At 31.7% G+C, this 20,463-nt stretch overlaps 2 protein-coding genes across 2 annotated transcripts; both read right to left on the bottom strand.

The window, feature by feature from the left end:
- Window positions 1-1,375: 1,375 nt before the first annotated feature.
- Window positions 1,376-3,616, bottom strand: LOC149902932 (circadian clock-controlled protein daywake-like). The gene is made up of 5 exons (XM_090109174.1): window positions 3,534-3,616; window positions 3,064-3,286; window positions 2,553-2,683; window positions 2,007-2,162; window positions 1,376-1,599 (listed from the first exon to the last, which is right to left on the bottom strand). Exons 1-5 carry the CDS (start codon window positions 3,592-3,594, stop codon window positions 1,442-1,444), a joined length of 729 nt encoding a protein of 242 aa, XP_089965300.1. The 5' UTR covers window positions 3,595-3,616; the 3' UTR covers window positions 1,376-1,441.
- A 9,809-nt stretch (window positions 3,617-13,425) lies between these two features.
- Window positions 13,426-19,803, bottom strand: LOC149902931 (beta-secretase 1-like). The gene is made up of 9 exons (XM_090109352.1): window positions 19,485-19,803; window positions 18,882-19,001; window positions 18,157-18,309; window positions 17,613-17,787; window positions 16,941-17,209; window positions 16,362-16,436; window positions 15,787-15,894; window positions 14,969-15,103; window positions 13,426-14,539 (listed from the first exon to the last, which is right to left on the bottom strand). The coding sequence occupies exons 1-9, from the start codon at window positions 19,614-19,616 to the stop codon at window positions 14,231-14,233; spliced, it is 1,476 nt and encodes a 491-aa protein (XP_089965478.1). The 5' UTR covers window positions 19,617-19,803; the 3' UTR covers window positions 13,426-14,230.
- Window positions 19,804-20,463: the final 660 nt, after the last annotated feature.

The following is a 20,463-nucleotide window of genomic DNA, read 5'->3' as shown; positions in this document are numbered from 1 at the left end:
ATTTTAGTTACATTAGAATTTTATTTGCACACTATATTATAGAAATCTAAAATTTTAATATAGTACATTCAAATTTTAGATTTCTATAGCTCTATAATAATCCATACTAATATTATAAATGCGAAAGTAACTCTGTCTGTCTGTCTGTTACTCAATCACGCCTAAACTACTGAACCAATTTGCATGAAATTTGGTATGGAGATATTTTGATACCCGAGAAAAGACATAGGCTACCTTTTATTGCGAAATATGTACCACGGGCGAAGCCGGGGCGGACCACTAGTTCTATATAAACAATAGTGTTGAACCAATCTTTTACCCATTATGTTAAACTTATAATTACAGAAATGACCATTGAGAATGTAAAAATCAAAATAAAAGTAAACTATGTTCAATAATTTATTTTTAGTTCATTTTACATGAAAATTTTGTAAATTTTTTCATTATATAAATTAAACATTACAGTTCACCTTGCCCAAGACAGTATGGACATTATTCATACCGGGAACAGTTATTTTTGTTTTAATTACATTGCCCAATTGCGTCGTGCATTATGAATACAGTCCGGTCATTATTTAATAGTGTCCGGACTTATCAAATTGCCCGTAACATATATAATAAAATCTTAATCTAAACTGTACATTTAATTTTTTTTTTAATTGAGGCGTTTGTCTGTATGTAGGTCCGGGCTAAACTCAAACAATTTAGCATAAATATTACTAACAGGTCGGGTGTTATATACAGGCTATATTACACCACACTAAAACCTATAGGAGAGGAGGGATGCGGGTAAAACCACGGGGCACAGCCAGTACTGAAAAAAAAACCTGCATTCATACTTCCATACATACAAATATCTACTTAAATCAGGAATTGGAATGTGTATGCATAGAAAAATGTTGTTGTAATATTTAAATGTATAATGAAAGTATTTTTCACTAGATTTCCGCCCGCGGCTTCGCCCGCGTTTGCAAAGGAAAACCTGCATAGTTCCCGTTCCCGTGGGATTTCCGGGATAAAAACTATCCTATGTGTTAATCCAAGTTACCCTCTATATGTGTGCTAAATTTCATTGTAATCGGTTCAGTAGTTTTTACGTGAAAGAGTAACAAACATCCATACATCCTTACAAACTTTCGCCTTTATAATATATGTATATTAGATATTAGATGATTTCAGTATTGAATGTGCAATGTGCATGTCTTTTCCATAAATATCATGAACGAAACAATTTCTGCTGATGAAAGATGTATGATGAATGTAAGTATATTAGTGTTACGTATGATGGAATTTGCATGAAATTTGTCACGGTGATATAAAAATACACAGAAAAAAGTTTTGAAACAGATTTTATTTTTTATTTAATAAACACATTTAAGAATTAATAAATTTAACGTTTATCGGAAGGTAAATAATTTTCCATTTTATGAACGTCGTAAAACTAATAAAAGAAATTAAAAATGTTGTCAAGGGGTTGTGTCAAGAGGTAAGATCTTAGCACTTTGAAAAGCTTGTCTTGTGCGATGTCGAAAATTGGTCTGCTGTAAGTATCCGATACTGCCTTCCAGTTGGAATTTATAAACTCGTGCATTTTGTCACCTGTAAATTAATAATAATTTTAGTAATAATTTTAAATAATCATATTTAAGCAAAATTTTAAACTAGGTGATAGTCATAACAAAACAGGAGTTTCTAATACAGTGTAGGTATATACTTATACCTGTTTTTAAGTAAATACTATCTACCTACTGTTATTTTCGGATTATATTTTACAACTGGATAAATCATATTTTTACTTGCAATTAATGAAGGCAATATTATTTCTATAAATATTAATAAGATTGCATTTTTTGCGAGTTGAATACGTAAAAAAATCGATTACACGAAACCTGTTAAATCGCAATTAAATTCACTCAGCTTGAATGCATTTTTATCAGATTTTCTTTCATAAATAACAATATACTATCTCTACACACTTTTAGTATAACAAAAGATTAGATACTCACTCAATTCCTTATTACCGTAGAACAAGTTAGAGAGGTCAAATCGCACATTATCCTTAAAATTGAGTCTGTATTGGATTCCCTTTAGTTCGATCACAGCTCTACCGCGAGCGTCATTAACGATGTCGAATGGCAACAGTGTTTCTATTTCCACATTTTCTGAAACATTATTAAATACATGAAAAAGATACCTATTATCTGTATTAATAAACTAAACGAACACAAACAACGTTAACTTAATTGATACAAATGAAAAGGGATGAAGAAATATCGCACTATAATCGAAACCTATTTACTTTACAAAATAGTTCAAAACAAATAATTCACAATTTTCTTTCTCATTACTCGTGCCCCTAATATACAATAAACACCTTCATTTTTGTGATACATTAATCCGAGAAAGTATTGCACTTTTCAAGTTGGGGTTCCACATTTTGCCTTTTTATGTTATCAATATTTTTTTTATACAAAGTAGTAAAATTTCAAAAACACTCATATAATACCACTTTTTGCTACTTCTACTACCATACTAATTTTGATATAACTTACTCGCTACTACTTTCATTTTTCCATCACCAGCAATCGGTAAACCGAGTACACTTCCTTGGGCATTGTATAGAGCATCCATTGATAAATCAGTGTGATAAACCAAATATAATTCTCTTGAAATCGGATCAACGCTACAAAAACGATATCAAATTAATATCAATTAAAAATAAACGTACTAAAGCTCATTAAAATTCGCTTTTGGAGCTTTATTTGTCACTCAATCGTCAACCTTTAAAACATGTTCAGTAAGACATTATAATATTATTTACGGTTATTAAGAGTATGTAAAAAATGTTACTTATGTCTGAGTACATAATTAATTTGCTTAACTTGCTGTCAAATGAAAAGCCTGCATTAATTGCATATGAATTAATAGGAAATAAAAAGAATCCATGTCAATTGAAACAATACTGACTTTTTCAAATCGGACCAGCAGTAAGTAATCGTTCCTGAGATTAGTGCGATCAAACAATATAGATTTTATAGCATAGATTTTTTTTTCATACATTACCTGGCTCTATCAACGATAGCTGAACCATAACCGCGGATATCTGCATTATTTATATCCAACTTCAGACCAGCCAGGTCTACCCGACTGTAGTCAATGTGCATAGGATCCAGTTTTTCAGTACCCAGCTCCTTGATACCAGCGATCAGAGATGGCACGTTAATCTGAATCTGCCGAGCAAAGCAACCTGTATCCCAAAATCTGCATCTGGAATATATCTGCGGAACTAAAATGAAATAAAATTAAGGAAATGCTTCAAATGAGGTGTAGAACAATTTCTACATTGGAATGTATTATGGAATACACCATCCATATATCAATATAATATATGAATGGTGTATTCCATAATCCATTCCATTTTGGTTAAACTTTAAATTTTAAAACTTTCACTCAAGTTGGCAACGATATCATTATTTATTAGAAAAATTCTATTAAAACTATTTGTCTTTTTCAGATATTAACACATCACTTACACGACGAATAAATGAGCGATATTTGCATCGCAAATAACACCGAATACACAAAAGCTCTCATGTTGATCCACACACTGGTCTCTTGCAACACCCAGAAGCTCAACTGCCTACCTCACTCAATATCTTCCCTTATAAAGGAAAAAATTGTCTCAATGTATGCACAGAGTCAAGGTTTTAATAAAAGACTATTAATCAATGCATAATTTGTCATTTAAATTAATAGTGTCATACATGTGTTGAATCGCCTTAATATAAAGGTATTAAATATAAGTCACATACCTGTTAGTAAAAAATATAAGCAGGATAATATCAGAAACCTTATGAATATTCATTTGATTCCACAAAGCTTTTAAAATTCACAAGTTTTACTAGTTGTTCTGGATTTTAGAAACTATTACAAAAATGAAAATGAACTCTCCTTCTGAGAGCAGATGAAATTTCGTGGATTAGCTACTTAGTTAAATATTCACTTATAATTTACATGAATTGGTACACAGATTTTTTTTGATGTGTGCGACAAAAAGGGAAATTATAATTTAATATCTAATATATATATTATAATTTAAATAATTGGAAGGAAATATAATAATTCCAGTTTTGATAGGATGTTAGATTTCGATAGCATTTTCAATGTTTGTACTCGCTTTCAGCTATCGGTGTAGTAATTCAATCTCCGAAGTATGGACCAACAGCTAAACTTCACGAAATAGGTATTACGATTTTGTTATTATAATGTTTATAATTTTATATAATATATGAGTTAGGTACGCTCATAATTTAATTACCGGATATGAAATACCTACATTTTCTATTTTTTAACGTTAACAACGTGAAAGTTTGTGTGATGATGGATGGAGGTTTATAACTCTTTCAGGAAAACTAATTGTACGAAAATTTAGTACCTATTTAGGCTTAGAGGTAGATTATTTTAAAGTACCTATAGGTTATGGCTGTGGATTATATACTTTTTACTTTTTAGACTGGTAGGTACCACGCAAATTGGGTTGATTTAATTCATCCTTTGACGTACCTATTCGCAACTTTTCCGTGTTTTTCATTATAATTGTGATCTGAATTTGTTGTTATTATGACATAAGTCCCCATAAATAAATGCATATAGTATTATACATTTAGGTCAAAGGTGCAATACTACAATGGAGTGCGTACGAGAAATAACCTTGTTATCGACATGTTCCTATATCCAATCATTGATGTAATTTATAACATTATTGATGGCACATAAGTGAATGGACTAACTCAATTAGCGTTTTTGTCGTACTTTGTTTAATAAGGAATTAACAAACGATTTATTACGGCATGCTTTTGTTATCTATACTAATATTATAACGCTGAAGAGTTTGTTTGAACGCGCTAATTTACAGGAATTAGGTAAGCGCGTCACACACGGTGAAGATACTATAAGTAATATTTTATCTTAAACTGTAATATTTTATATTACAGTGTCTTAAGGTAACCGGTATCAGCGTTCTGACCATCATTTTTCTTTTTGTCATTGCGTACTAAGACCCCTGTAGAACCGCCATTAAGTAGAGGTATATTAAGCTCTATGAATATTTTGCTTACGTACTTGGATGCTAATCCTAAATCGGGTAAAATCCGTCGGATCGAGGAAAATTTATTTAGATATTGTAATTTATTTATTACTTAGATTTTGTGATAAATTCCAAATAGAACAAATCCCCTCAACCACAATAGGTAATTAGAATTAACAGTTCGCTATTAGGTACTCTTACAGCACAATAATCGTAATATAATGGCTAATTCAGCAAGATTATACTTATTGTTTAAAATGTATCCAGTCTTTTTTGATATTTTTAAATACTTACAACTTTTTACCATATTATTATATTGGATCCTTTTTGGCTCTTGGTATATCTACTATTCTTATTTCTCGGTTCCATAATACCCTACTCGGGTACCACCAGAAGGACGGTACCCGGACCTTTGGAAGGCTTACGTGGGGACACGGATCCAACACGCAGAGGCACTTTCGAGAATTTTACTGTGTTGTGGGACTATTCTTATTATTATTAGCAGCGGCGGCCTTAGGGGGTGGCGAACGGGGCAATCGCCCGGGGCCTCGCTCTTGCAGGGGCCTCGCGCAACAAGCAACAACCCACTTAAGCAAATTTAAAAAAATGAAAATGTGTGCGTGTACTGAGTATGTTCATGCGTGTGTATGAAGGAAACGACAATATTATCTCGGTGCTGAAGCCTGAAATACATAATAGAAAACAAATTAACTGAAGTTTACCCCACTATCGAAATAGTCCTGAGAATTATTGCCACCACACCTGTGACAGTTGCGTCTGCTGAAAGGAGTTTTTCGAGGCTTAAAATTATTAAAACATATTTGAGGAATTCGATGACACAAGATCGGCTTTCAGCCCTTGCTATTCTTTCAATCGAAAGTGACGTAGCTCATTCGTTGGATTATTGTGCTTTAATTAAAGATCTTAGCCTTAGGAAAAGCCGCAAACATCAATTTTAAAATTTATCCTCTGTATTTGTTAATTTGGTAAATCTTTCTATGTATAAATATACAGGGTGTCCCAAAAAGTAGTGATACACTGAAGCTAGGAGGTAGAGGACCTAGAGGGCTATCCGAATAACCCCCATGTATGTTATGCGATTTTTCGTATTTTCGGAGTTATGACATTTTTTTAAATTTTTCATCTATCGCTGAGTAGGTACGATGAGATTTTTATTTATGGTGACGTCAATTATTGCGAAAGATGCTTGATTTTTTTTGTGTGCTAAGCTGAAAGATAGGCCAATTCAGTATGGCAACATTTACTATCGTTAGATCTTTGAATGGAATAAAAAAGAATTAAATTCCAAGAAAGATAAAATTACCCAGTATGTTCACCACTTCAAGGGCCCGTAAAAAAATAAAATCACATAAAAAAAGTTTTCCGTTTGGCTTTTAAAAACTTGCTCTATCTATCAGGTAGCTACCCTAAAAATTTAATTTTATTATTCAGAAGGCTTCAATCGAAAAATTGAAATCTAAATTTGGTATTTGCAAAAATTGAATTAACATGATGATTAATAAAAACAAATTAAAACCAATAAAAAGGTGTTTAATTACCAGAAATTTTTAAAATGACGCCGCTGTTGCTCAGTGCAAGTGCGACATCACCGTAAAAAGTTGTCTTTTAAATGTCTGAATGCCCTTTTATCGTTTCTAATGGTTTCTTCTGCTACTATGAATTTCCGGGTTATTTCGTCCAAATTGTGGCAGTCTCTCGTCTTTGTAGTATCCCCACGGAAAAAAATCAATAGGGTTTATGTCCGGGGACCGTGGAGGCCAGGCTAAAGGGCAAAGATATCTTGAAAGATGGATTGGTCGTTGCAGCCTGCGCATGCGCCGGTGACGCCTGCCTTAAAGCCTGGCCTCCACGGTCCCTCAACCTAAACCCCATTGATCAATGGGGATACCAAAAAGACCTCGGCTACTTGAGAGAATGCCACAATTTGGAAGAAATAACCCGGAAATAATAAAAATGATAAAAAGGCATTCAGACATTTAAAAGACAACTTTTTACGGTGATGTCGCACTTGCATTGAGCAACAGCGGGATTATTTAAAAAAATCTGGTAATTAAAAACCTATTTATTGGTTTTAATGATCATCATGTTAATAAAATTTTTGCACTTACCATATTTAGATTTCAATTTTTCGATTGAAGCCTTCTGAATAATAAAATGAAATTTTTAGGGTAGCTACCTGATAGATAGAGCAAGTTTTTAAAAGCCAAATGGAAAACTTTTTTTATGTGACTTTATTTTTTATGGGCCCTTGAAGTTGTGAACATACTGGGTAATTTCATATTTCTTGGCATTTAATTCTTTTTTTATTCCATTCGAAGATCTAACGATAGTAAATGTTACCATACTGAATTGGCCTCTCTTTCAGCTTAGCACACATAAAAAATCAAGCATCTAGCGCAATAATTCACGTCACCATAAATAAAAATCTCATCGTACTCAGCGATAGATGAAAAATGGAAAAAAATGTCATAACTCCGAAAATACGAAAAATCGCATAACATACATGGGGGTGATTCCGATAGCCCTCTAGGTCCTCTACCTCCCAGCTTCCGTTCATCACTACTTTTTGGGACACCCTGTATAAATATTTTAAAACTCAAATTTTATTCATTTGTATAACTTTATCATTTCTCCTCAAATATGACAAATACCTAAACCAAACAACCAGACCTACTTTCGCATCACATACATTTCACAAAGAGCAAAGGGCCTCGCAAAGGGCCTGCCGCCCGGAGCCTCGCAATGAGTAAGGCCGCCGCTGATTATTAGTACGTAGGTAGGTACATATTACAGACTGTATCTAATAAAATTTACATCTCAGCATTTTTTCCAATAATTTGCAAAAGTAGATGTCGTGTTTCTTCATAAACTGATTTAACTTAAAGATAAGCTGGTGTACAAAATATCGGTATTTTTTTTCTAGATACCGAAACGAAGCTCGTCTAAAAGCGCATTAAGTTTTGTAAATATTATTTAAATGCATAACATTTTTATATGTCAATAATTCAATGTTATTACTTTCCTTTTATGAGCTATTTATAAGTAAATGAATAAGTAATTAACCTGTACATTTCGACCTGTAGGTTTATGAAATTATATCGATCATAACTAATAGATAATTATTATAAACTTGAATTTTAGTCGATTTTTTTTCAATTCTTTAAAAATTTATATACGTTTTAATTTTTTTAAATAAACCTGCCTATTCGAAAAATTGAAGACAACACACAAGCTAAACGAAAATCCATCTAACAATAAGTCACATCATGCAAAGTAATTTTTCTAACTAAGCATAAGTCGCGATTATCCTCGATCCCGGAACAATCGGAATTTCATTTCAGTTTCGAATTGTAACTTTTATCCGAACTCATTTCTATGCAAATTGCCGCAAATAGCGTGAACGATGGGATCATTTAATCGCTGGCTCCGGGACTTTGTCGCTAGGTGTAAGAGATTTATCAGTAACTGATTCCAATAAATTCTGATTTCAGAATACTTTCTGTAAGTATGAACATCTTTAGACATTATTTATGACCTATAATTTTGTTAATTCTGTAGTCTGGGTTGTTTTTTTTCTGGCAGTTTACATTGACTGGCAGTAACGAAGCTTGGACTGTTTTATTTTATTTATTACTAGTTTCCGCCCGCGACTCCGTCCGCGCGGATGTCGGTCTTCGCGTGGATGGTCTCCAATCTCCATATGGTCTCCATTTTGATTAACTCTGACAATGACATCTTATAAATATCTATTGAACCCAAATACGGCTAGGCCTATAATAATACGCAACGTGTGGGTTCTACAGAACAACGTCTAATGGATAAAACTGAAAAATTAAGATTAATTTTTTTTCTACGTATTTTTCCAGGATAAAAAGTATCCTATTTTACGCCCAGGATAATATGGTATAATTATACCAAGTTTCATCGAAATCGAACCGTTAATTTTCACGTGATGTCTTCACAAACAGACAGACAGACAGACAGACAGACTGACAAAAAATTTTTTAATCACATATTTGGGTTTGTTATCGATCCAGTAACACCCCCTGCTATTTATTTTTCAATATTTTCAATGTACAGAATTGACCCTTCTACAGATTTATTATATGTATAGATATATCATATAGATAAGATATTTTATATCCTGGAATGCAAAAAAAATATTATGTAGGTATTAAAATTTTTTAAGGTAAGATAAACTATAAGACATACCACTAACCACACAGACGGGGAAATATTTGGGGATAAAAAAATACCATAATAAAACCACAAAAACTCTTTGACAATTCTTTATTGTAAATATAAGGTTTTATGAGATAAAAAAGGTAAATATAACCCTTTTGCCTTAATTGGTCATTCTAACGATCTTATTATAAACACAAAAACCAACACAGCAAACAATTAGCGGAAAAATTAAGTACCACGTATAATATATACTTCTACAAGATGTTTATCAACGATGCTAAAAATGGAATCTGATATATTATCATCAGTGCAGAAACCGGTTATTCATAACCCGGTGAAACATTCTGAATTAAGCTTGAAATTTGAAAATAAAAAAGAAAACTACCCTGTTATTTTAATTATCTGTTTAAATTCTTTTGAAGTCATAAATATAATTTGGCGCCAAAATCTACCTACCCCAGAGCCATCCTAACAATTGAGTCGAATATGGCACCCAAAATCCAAAAAACTATGTTATGGACTTATGGAGCGCGTAAAGGCATCTCGCAATTCTAAAAACAAAACAAAAATAGACAAAATTAAAAAGTCGTGACCGTTTCTGCACTGGTCAAAATCATTTAATTAAGAGCATACAATGTTTCGTGCAACAATTCCTATGAAATTAGCTATATTCGTTAAGGCCTTATAGCGGCACCGATGTAATACAAATGGTATAATAACTTTAAAATACACACATGAAATGATTTAAACGAGAAACGCTCATCAAATTATTCCAGTTTTTTTTTAAACAAAACAAATTTTTATATAGAATATTTGATACTAGAAGTTCTTTAGAAGAACAAAAACTTTTGGAGGGATTGTTTTAGAATAAAACATTTGATATTTTCATCACAACCATTTTATGATACGTAAAAAATATGTTCTCAATCTTTTATACCTGGGATAAAAATACTATTTATTAGAAATAAAAGATGTACGTTTCTCGTTTTAATCAATCATAAATTGTTAAGTAAATTGTAGCAAACAGCACACTTTAATAAATCGCATAAAAAGATACGATCATTTTACCTAAGTATTAACAATGCCATATTACCTACCAAGATTTTTTTTTGTTTTTTACTCAACAGACCTTTAAGCTTGAGTTTAAACTTTAAATATCTAGATTTAAAAATATTGCTTTAAGAATTATTTTTAGGGACGTTAAAATGAATACTTAGTTAAAATTTCGATATTATCTTGATACTTTTTATCATTTTTTCCATCCATAGAGCCCACAGAACATCGGCGTTTTTTTATTAAGTTCTAAATGTAAAAAAAAACTTCCTGTGACAGTTTACATTCAAAAGTTCAAAACATGCATATGGGCTGTAGAAATATGTGTAAGCAAGATTATTTCGTATGTTTTCTTTTTTTGCAAATATTGTAATCACAAGATCTTATTTATAAACCGGTTAATTAACATTTTGCCACATTTATATTAATTCTTAATAACACTTGAATGGTAGTGATAAAACTTACATTATTAATTTTAATTAAATTTCACTTGCAAAAGGGCCGGTTACACCTTTAGCTGATAATGTCCCTGATAGCCTATTTGACAGCTTGTAACGTAAATAAATGTCATTTTAACTGTCAGACAAGATACATGGAACATGTCATAGGAAACCGGCCCTTAGATATAATAACGTTGTCTTCATAACCACTGGTTCTAAATGCAATATAATTTTGTAAAGAGATAATATACTTTAGAAGGCAGAAATATTTCATACTTTGTTAGAAAACGAAAGAAAATATTTACAATTTTCGATATTATCAACCGTCAAGACTAATAATTCTAGAGATATAATTTATAAAGATCACCAATTTTCCTAAGATTTATCTACAAATTTTACTCTTAAAGAGTGTTTCGAATTAATTTCCAATCATTATTCTACTGTACACGACAAAACATTGCTTAGAAGTAATTTTGTCACATTAAGAAAGCTACATTATTTTTCTAAGCTACATTATCTTCTAGAAGGCCGCTTTAATCTTTACGAGATGATATTTCAGACACACTGTGCAGCGAATTTATCATAACAAATGAGTAAAAGCCGGTTTCCAAATTGAGAATTGATTTGATTAATGTTTGAGAAAGCTATGTCACTCACAAGAAAATATTTATTTAATAAGCAGCAATAGTTTGAGACGTTCTTAACGACAAATACTCAATTCAGAAACCGGCCGTAATAGTAAGGGAGCCCATAATGCTAAATGTGGATTTACTAGAGCGTCACGGGGACAGCCCCCCTAGACAAGTGGCTTTCTATTAGCGTAAAGTTCAATAGAATAGATTATGAATGTATGAGATTGACGTTTGATTACGACGACGACGACGATTGATTACGTCAATCTCATACATTCATAATCTATTCTATTGAACTTTACGCTAATAGAAAGCCACTTGTCTAGGGGGCAGGTAGATTTGACGATAGCGAGAAATAAAGGTTCTATAATGTTTTCAATTGTAGCGGTAGGGAAGCGTTTATTGATTTTTAATAAATAAAAAAAATCGCATGGAAATAAGCGTGTGAGATATGCATATTTTGCGTGCTCCATGAGGTCACTGAAATGAATTAATATGACGCGCTCGAGTAAATCCTTAAATCCTATCATGGCTAGTATAACCCGAGTCAAAATTTAATCAATTATGAATATTAAATATTTAACACATGCGATAAGTTGCATAAAAACACCATTGTTACAGCGTGTTTATTTTTTGTGACAAATTATTTCATTATCAAGGTATGGGGATAAAAATATTCTAGATTACACCTAATTAAGATAGTTAATTTTTCTTTGACGGATGCAATAGATATGAATAGACACATTAAAATGATTTAATTAAAAAACAACGTGCAATGAGAATTGGCTAATATCTTATTGAGATTTCAATTTATCTAATTACTATCTACTGAGTTTGTATCACTGTTGGAGAAATTTATTTATTCTATTATGTACTACTAAATTTATATAATATTAATTGTATATAATCAAGTTTTTTACTGGATTTATTGATGGTTCTATTATAGTCACTTTAAATCAAGTACTTTATTTATTAAAAGTGTTTGATATGCATATATTATGAAACATATGAATAAGGTATAACATAAACATGTAGTTATTATAACTCACATACTTAGATATTAACTGTACATGTACATGAAATGCTGTTCAAATTTTTTGACATTAATAACATACCTCGTTTTTATTGCAAAAATTCTTTTTTTAATTCCATTAAAAATTTTAATTAGTTACGCTTATGGTATACAAGAATGAGAATAAAAAAATGGCATGCAATTAAATTAAACATAGAACTAACCTAACTTAGCAGACATTCAATAAAAATGCGTAAATTAATATAAAAGGAACAATTTGATTTTAAACATAAATAAATATACAAAGTAAGAACCTATACAAAAAACAAGTAAAAAATGATCGAAGACGACTAGTTAGCACTGATTTGAATATTATGTATTATTTTAAATATTTGAATCGGCAAGATTTTTATGAGGTATATATATTATAAAAAAATACTGTGTTTCCATTGCGAATTCATATTAAAATTTAAAAATAAAAAATATAGAAGCATGTAAACATAATACATGAATGTTATACATAAAATAATACCATTATATTAGTTAAACATATACAAAACATATTAATAAGTTGAATATCAGACCGAAATTTTAATACTGAAAAAGAAAGTGCAATACACTACTCGAGAATAGGAAACCTACGTAACTATAGATAAAATTCTAGTGCCATATAAAGAGAACGTTAAAAGTTATCACAAAATATCTATCACACTAAATTCATTAAGTTCCATTAAATTCATACTTAACTCCACACTTATGCTATAGCACACCCCGGACACTCCATACAAAATTATCGTTTTGACAGTCACACTGTAGAGACTGCAAATGTGTGTGTTAACGCTTTATGGTTGGCACATTTGTGACTAGCGTAAAAAAAAAATCGCGTTTTTCTGATGAAATAAATCTGTAAACAGCACAATATCTAACCATTTTCTACGAAAAACGATAATCACAAATCCAAAATAATAAAATTACTTTAAGTCAATTTGATTGTCAATCTTCGTTGCGTATCGTCCTTGCAGAAAAATGCGGCCCATTTTAATAGCCTGATCGTGCGGGGTGAGGTAAGTGTTTAATTTTGGCGGGAGGCGGAGAGTGTCCGTTCTGTAGCGTTTAGCTACTATTATGTATTCTGTGGCTATAGCTTGACCGCAATCGCGGTACCACGCCTTAGGTATGTGCGCGGCGAGGCGGGGGAGAGTACCGACCGTTCCATCTCTTTCTAACTTATAACTCGTGCTCTTTCTTACCCCCCCCCCCCTCCGCCGATACCGCACATACCTACACCGCCCTACAGCCACTGCACACAAGCTATACCAAAATTTTTACTATAGCTTACGGATCGTTCAAAAATTTCAAATCAAGACTATGTCTATCATAATATGTTTTAGTAATCATAATTTTTATGATGAAACTATATGACAAACATTTACAACATAATTTAGTAGCTACCAAACATTTCGAATAATTTAAAATACTTTCAAACAATTATCACACGTAAAAACATTATCTCCTAGACACACTTTTAAATGCACGACAATCCAAACAACAAAGTTTACCCTTAAAAAATACATGTTCGATTAATTTCTGATTAATGTTAAAAAACGGGGCTTACCATAGATCATTTTCTAACTTTTCACTGGTTAAATGAACGAAAAACCTATTTTCACTGTTAAATACCCAAAATCGTTAATCTTTGGCTCAATTTTATGACACATTCCATACCACCTACATTTTTTTCCAAAAAAAAATACAATTTTTTTTTTACATTTTTGGTACTAAACCCCGTTATTAACCCACTTTACGTTTCTTGTTCAACCAGCGCCGCTTGGGACAGAGAAATCTGTTGAGATCTCGGCAGTGGTCTCACGAAAAACATTTTTATGCACGGCGCTAATAAATATATTAGTACCGCGGCCGCTATTATCGAGAAAGCACAGAGCGTCCATTGAGCGGCTTTTATCGATACATTTACATCTGGTATCGGTTGTGTTAATTGGCACATGTAAAGTAGGGATTTAGTTGTATTGTAAGGCCCGGAGACACGAGCGTTTGGCCCACAGTCAGAGGATTTCCAGCCAATCCAGCTGGCTGATCTGTTAAAAAGCACCTGGAAATGATGACGATTTAATTTTATTTATTTATTTATTTGGAGAATAGACAGGTACAATTAAATTATGTGTGATTAAGAGACTATGGGATAAAAAGGAAAAGGTTTGTTCTAAAGGATAAATAAGACCCGACTAAATTAAGCTAGTCGTTTCAGCAGACACACTGTATTCGGTAAATATTTTTCAAGGCTTCTATTTTATGCATATTAAAGCTGTTATTTTTATCATAACACAACAAATAAAAGATTGCACACTAATATTAAATGAGCCAGTTTTTTAACATTCTGTAACAACTTCTACCCTTTATTTTTGGTAATTAAAATCGGAACTAATCGTCTTGTGAATAAGAATCATGCATTAACATAGTGTAAGGTAATAAATATAATATTTCCTGTATCATAATAATCTATTGTGATAAAAGTAGTAACCTGTAATCCCTCCATAGCTGTATATCCAAGTACAGTCTCTCTACCTCCCGCTTCTAAACCCAATTTGTAACAAAATTCAGACACGGTACCACTTTCTGCGCTGTTATTCCGCGCTGTTACAACTCGCATGAAGTTCTGGAAATAAAAAAATATACATATATAATAAATAAATAGCTTTTAAGTTTATAAAAATACTAGCGGTCCGCCCCGGCTTCGCCCGTGGTACATATTTCGCAATAAAAGGTAGCCTATGTTCTTCCTCAGGGTCTAAAGATTATCCGTGCCAAATTTCATCAAAATTGGTCCAGTAGTTTATACGTGAAAACCATACATAGAAACCTTTCCTCTTTATAATATAAGCATAGATTAGTTGTTATGACAGTACAACCTGAGAAGTAAAAATGACCAAACCTAACAAAATTTATTTACAAAAAAAAAATCGTAAAAATCAGTGTAGCTGTTTAGCTACAAACACTGTTGATATTCGTGAATCAACTTTTCTTGGCCCTAACAGTTATGAATCGGTTCCTAAAAACAAGTAAAACTTGGCATGTAGTTTTATAGTCTTATCTATTACATTGTCAAAGACAGAAGCACCGTGTAATAATTATATATTACTAGAGGTCCGCCCCGGCTTCGCCCGTGGTACATATTTCGCAATAAAAGGTAGCCTATGTCCTTTCTCGGGTATCAAAATATCTCCATACCAAATTTCATACAAATTGGTTCAGTAGTTTAGGCGTGATTGAGTAACAGACAGACAGACAGAGTTACTTTCGCATTTATAATATTAGTATGGATTAGAAGGAATTACTTACTTGCGCTGGTATTTCCAGTGTAAAATACTGATTATCAGCTTCAGTACTGAGAAGATCGATGGCCAAAGATGGCAAGTTCCACTCTTGAGGTTCAGGCCAGCAAGCAGCCTGTAAATATAATTAATGTATTTAGTAGCAATAAAAATAATATTTTTTGTGTATAATAAAAAATGTGTGCGTGTACTAGTGTACACACGTAAGAAGTGAAACTTCTTTATGACCTTATTTTTCAAAAAATAATTTACTTAAAGCAACTTTACAGAAATACGTCGAATCACGCGTGGTAGGGATAAGAAAAAGATGGCGCGTAACGGAAAAATGTCACGCGTAACGAAAAAATGTTACACTAAATTTTTTTTTGTTTCACTTCAATAATTAATTAACAATTTTATTCATGTTTTTACAGCAGATATAAACATGCATACAATCTTTGCATTAACTTATTACAAATTACATTTAGAATTATAAAAATACTAACTATTTCACAAATACACTAGTTTTGTGTTGTTTTATGAAAATTAAGTAATTTAAATTTATAAAAATTTACATTAAGCTTTAAATGACATTATATTTACCTCTCCACGATACCAAAATTCATCCAGTATAAGCATGTTGGATGTCTGTGCTGAATTACTTAGTTCACTTACAATCTGAAACATTTTTTGGTGAATATTAACAACAGATTATTAATTTTTAACTTAAAAAAAAATACATTATTTATACAGAGCACAATACATATTGATTTTCTTAGTAGTCAAGTAATAAAATAAACAAAAAAACGAGCGTGTGTGCCTAGCACACATAGTGTGAGAAGTGTCAGAAGTGAAACTTCTTTGGCAAGATTCAAAGATACCAAAATCGTCGTCGTGACGTTATTGCCATGACGCGACCTTGAAATTTTACTTTCAGCGCGCCTAAAGAAGTTTCACTTCAAAAACTGTAAGATACATAAAGCTTAACATTATCATAAAATTGTAATAATTTTAGTGACAACATAATATTGTGTTTTTGGATTTTTAGATGCTAATGTTTTTAAAAATAACTATGGAAAGAATTTTATAACTAGGAAGTTGTTTCTATAGTAACTAGTGAGTACATATGGCAAGTTCCTTACTATGTGAAAAATATATGTAATTTTATTAAAAAAAAGTTACCTGTTTAAATATACCATCGGGCAATCTAATACTTGTTGTTCCACTATCGACAATGCCCTTTTCCATATTTAATTCCTGGCAAATATCTCGATCTATTTCACCATTAGTCTTATTAGAATCCTCTGAGGTGACATTATTATTGGCCATATTGTTTTTAACTGTAGAGTTTATTAAATGCACAGATAAGACACCAACTTCATACCATCTCTTTCTTAGAATTGGAGTTCGAAAGATAAACTCATTGCTTATTGCATTTGAATTCTTGTCATCTGTAATGAAAATTATAAGTAAGTATATTGATGAATTCTAATTATACTTGAAACTAGGATGGGATTAAAAAAATTTAAAGGTTAAATCACATCAAATAAAGTAAAAATTTTATCATGGTGAATATCTTTCTAAGTGATTAATATTGTAAGGCCGTTTCAATATGAAAACTTATGAATATAATAATTATTAAAAATACTTTCTTCTTTTTCATCAATCAAACAATATTATTGAATCTATGTGAATCTAGTATCTATATAGTACATACTTCAATTGACACATCAGTATATATATATAGAGTGAAACATAGATATCTTATTAACAGTAAAATTTCTTCTACAAATTGTTTTTAATTTTAACCTAAAAAATAACGGGTAATATTCAAAATACAAACACCTAACTTACCAAACATCTTCAAGTTCCCATAATGAGTGGCATTCTCTGCACTGTGTGTGCCGCAAAGTTTCAGTTCAAATGACATTGGCTTTTTAACATGTCTCTCCACGAAATCCAACCATGAACCAACTACCACGTTCTCACCCCATGCCGCAACAGGAAGATACGCAAGTCCCAGGAGACCCTAAAACATAATTACATTTTTGTTGATTAAATTCTCTTTATTGCAGGCAAATTATATAGTTTACCATTTACAAATGGCGTCATCAGCTTAGAAACTCTGCTCTGCTTTGCATTATTTTAAAACTACACGTACATAATGATATGACACCTTTTGTAAACAATGAAATTATACAATTTGCCTGTGACATATTCAGATAACCAATTTCTTTGTTTTCACCAGAGTTGATGGGAGATTAGAAAAAAGCTTATATTACAAGATTTAAATGATTCCCCTACATACTGTATAGTGTATATCTTTACATAGCAAAGTAATTTATCACCTACCTATTACACAGTAACTATATTAGTTAAATCAAAAATCACATCTTACTTGCCAACCAGATCCATTCATGAAGAACTTATAACTCCTAGTTATTAGAGCAATGTCACTCCTCACTTCTGGTACTATAGGTAGAGTTGGAAACTGCACAAAGTCAGAGGCAAGGTGACCACTCCATGTTCCTTGAGAATATTTGGCCTGCACCTGAAAAAACGGAAGTTCTTTTTTATAAGAAATATTTATTATATTGTTAGACATAACTTTTGATTTAATATTTTTGTGGATGAATTGTTATCACTATTTCCTGTCGAAACATGCTAGCTGTCGAATACTATGAAATGCCGCGTTTTTTGACTCGGACATTGTTTATATAATGTTCGACCCAACTTCCCTCACTTTGCTAATAGTCGTTGACATTCTGCGATTTGTATCAACTACCTACATCAATTGGGTAGCTGTGTAGAATCGCAGTACATTCTTATTTAATATTTAACCCGGCCTCGCATGTTATTTCTTACAATATTATTTTTATATTACATATAAGCAATTATTATATAACTTTTAGTAGACTTCTACATAATATACAAGTTACAGGTTACTCACACACTTTTTGAGATTAACTTTTTACCTTTAAGACTTCAATATAATATCTAAGAGTTAATAAAGAGCTTCTAATATTTAGTGAATATAATTTTAGAAAAGGAAAGTAAACTCCATTTATTACATTAGGAAATTACACTTTTAACAATTTTCTAAAACTACTATTCAATACATACCTCTTTACCACTATTATAAAGAGTGGTAGAATTTTCTTGATGAAAATAAATTCCACTATCTTTCCTTGCATATGATGCTATAGCTAAGGTTGTACTTCCAGTGTCCACTAAAACGTGTAACTGAAAAAAAAAATTAAATGATATTAGAATCATTGAATTGTTATAATTTCAATAAGAGATTAATATTCCAATAAGAAAAGATTTTTCATGAAAACAGTTCATGTTTCAATAATAAAAATCAGCCATTGCAATTTAATCCTCGAAACATAAGATAATATACTAAAATTAATACTTTTTTTCTATCATTTAAGAACTTATAACAAATCCTTAAGAAATTTATAACTAAAAATGCGATGCTATTTAGTTTCAAACAAATATTGTTTCATAGAACATGAAAAAACCTATGTGCAGTCAACTGAATGCACCTAATGCCATCATAAGGTATCACACAACAGCAAACAATGTTATCAAATTTCACAAGCGTTTCCTGCACAGAAACCTAAGAATATAATCAATATTTAAGTCTGACACGTAAGGTAAGTAAACTTTGCAATACCTATACATTTTTATACTTAATATTATAGTCAAATATCAAATAGGTACCTTCTGAGGTGGATGCCCAATATTAACTTCTAATGCGTATGCTTGTCCTGCATCTCCGAATAAATTAAATTCTTCACAATATACGTAATTTATCAACAGCGAAATTTGAAAAACGACATAAAGAAATATCATTTTCAGTAAATATTTGTAATCAATATTTATAGAAATGAGGCAAATGAAACCAATTGAAGTATCTATAACAAATCATTAACACAATATTCAGATAAAGTACATGTGTTCTGTATTAGTGTACATTGTTTTTCTTTATTTCAATAAAAATAAATGTTGCACAAACACTTCAGTAATGCAATTAATGCAGTTTGCAATTTGCGCTTTGCAGAAACCATAGGCCTCCGAGCCATAGGCAGAAACGCTTGTGAATGACATTGACAATAACAATAAGAATTACTGACATTGGCACTTTCATGTTGCTATACGAAAAAAAAGTCACCTCCTAAGGGCGTATTCAGAAAGAAAGCTTGAAACTTATAAGCGCTTATCGGCGCTTATAAGCGCTGGTAACCCGCGCAGGAAAATATATGAACATGCGCTTATAAGCGCTGATCGGCGCCGACAAGTTTGTTGAAACTTGTTGGAACTTGTAGGCGCCGATAAGCGCTTATAAGCGCATGTTCATATATTTTCCTGCGCGGGTTACCAGCCCTTATAAGCGCTTATAAGTTTCAAGCTTTCTTTCTGAATACGCCTTAAAATAGTATTGCCCATCTCAGAGTTGCCCATATTATTAATTAATATGACTTTAATGGCGGCCGCACATTGTAAGAATTTTTCTGTTGAAAAATTTCTGACGCCCATCGATACTTGCTCCTTCCGGGTTCCGGCAAGTATGAGTTTAATTCGCGGTTGGCCGGCAGCATAGTAGGAATAGTCTAAGCTGTAATTACTAATTTCTAAACGAACATGAACGTGTAGATTGAGCTTATGCTTTTTGGCGCGAATTTATTCATGGATAAATGTC

This window comes from Colias eurytheme, chromosome 14, assembly GCF_061535395.1.
Source record: "Colias eurytheme isolate Ceu_HAF_F1 chromosome 14, ilColEury1 Martin Lab GWU primary, whole genome shotgun sequence".
Classification (NCBI taxonomy): Eukaryota; Metazoa; Arthropoda; class Insecta; order Lepidoptera; family Pieridae; genus Colias; species Colias eurytheme.
This window is presented reverse-complemented; position numbering and strand designations above follow the sequence as displayed.

What these genes read in the sequence shown, in the direction of transcription:
- LOC149902931 (XM_090109352.1), bottom strand. Translation starts at nt 19,616, where the DNA reads ATGATATTTCTTTATGTCGTTTTTCAAATTTCGCTGTTGATAAATTAC. An exon ending in TTTATAATAGTGGTAAAGAG is followed by an intron (nt 18,310 to 18,881) that starts GTATGTATTGAA and finishes CCGTTTTTTCAG; the next exon opens with GTGCAGGCCAAATATTCTCA. An exon ending in TGAATGGATCTGGTTGGCAA is followed by an intron (nt 17,788 to 18,156) that starts GTAAGATGTGAT and finishes ATTATGTTTTAG; the next exon opens with GGTCTCCTGGGACTTGCGTA.
- LOC149902932 (XM_090109174.1), bottom strand. Translation starts at nt 3,594, where the DNA reads ATGAGAGCTTTTGTGTATTCGGTGTTATTTGCGATGCAAATATCGCTC. An exon ending in GCTATCGTTGATAGAGCCAG is followed by an intron (nt 2,684 to 3,063) that starts GTAATGTATGAA and finishes TCGTTTTTGTAG; the next exon opens with CGTTGATCCGATTTCAAGAG. An exon ending in CTACGGTAATAAGGAATTGA is followed by an intron (nt 1,600 to 2,006) that starts GTGAGTATCTAA and finishes ATTAATTTACAG; the next exon opens with GTGACAAAATGCACGAGTTT.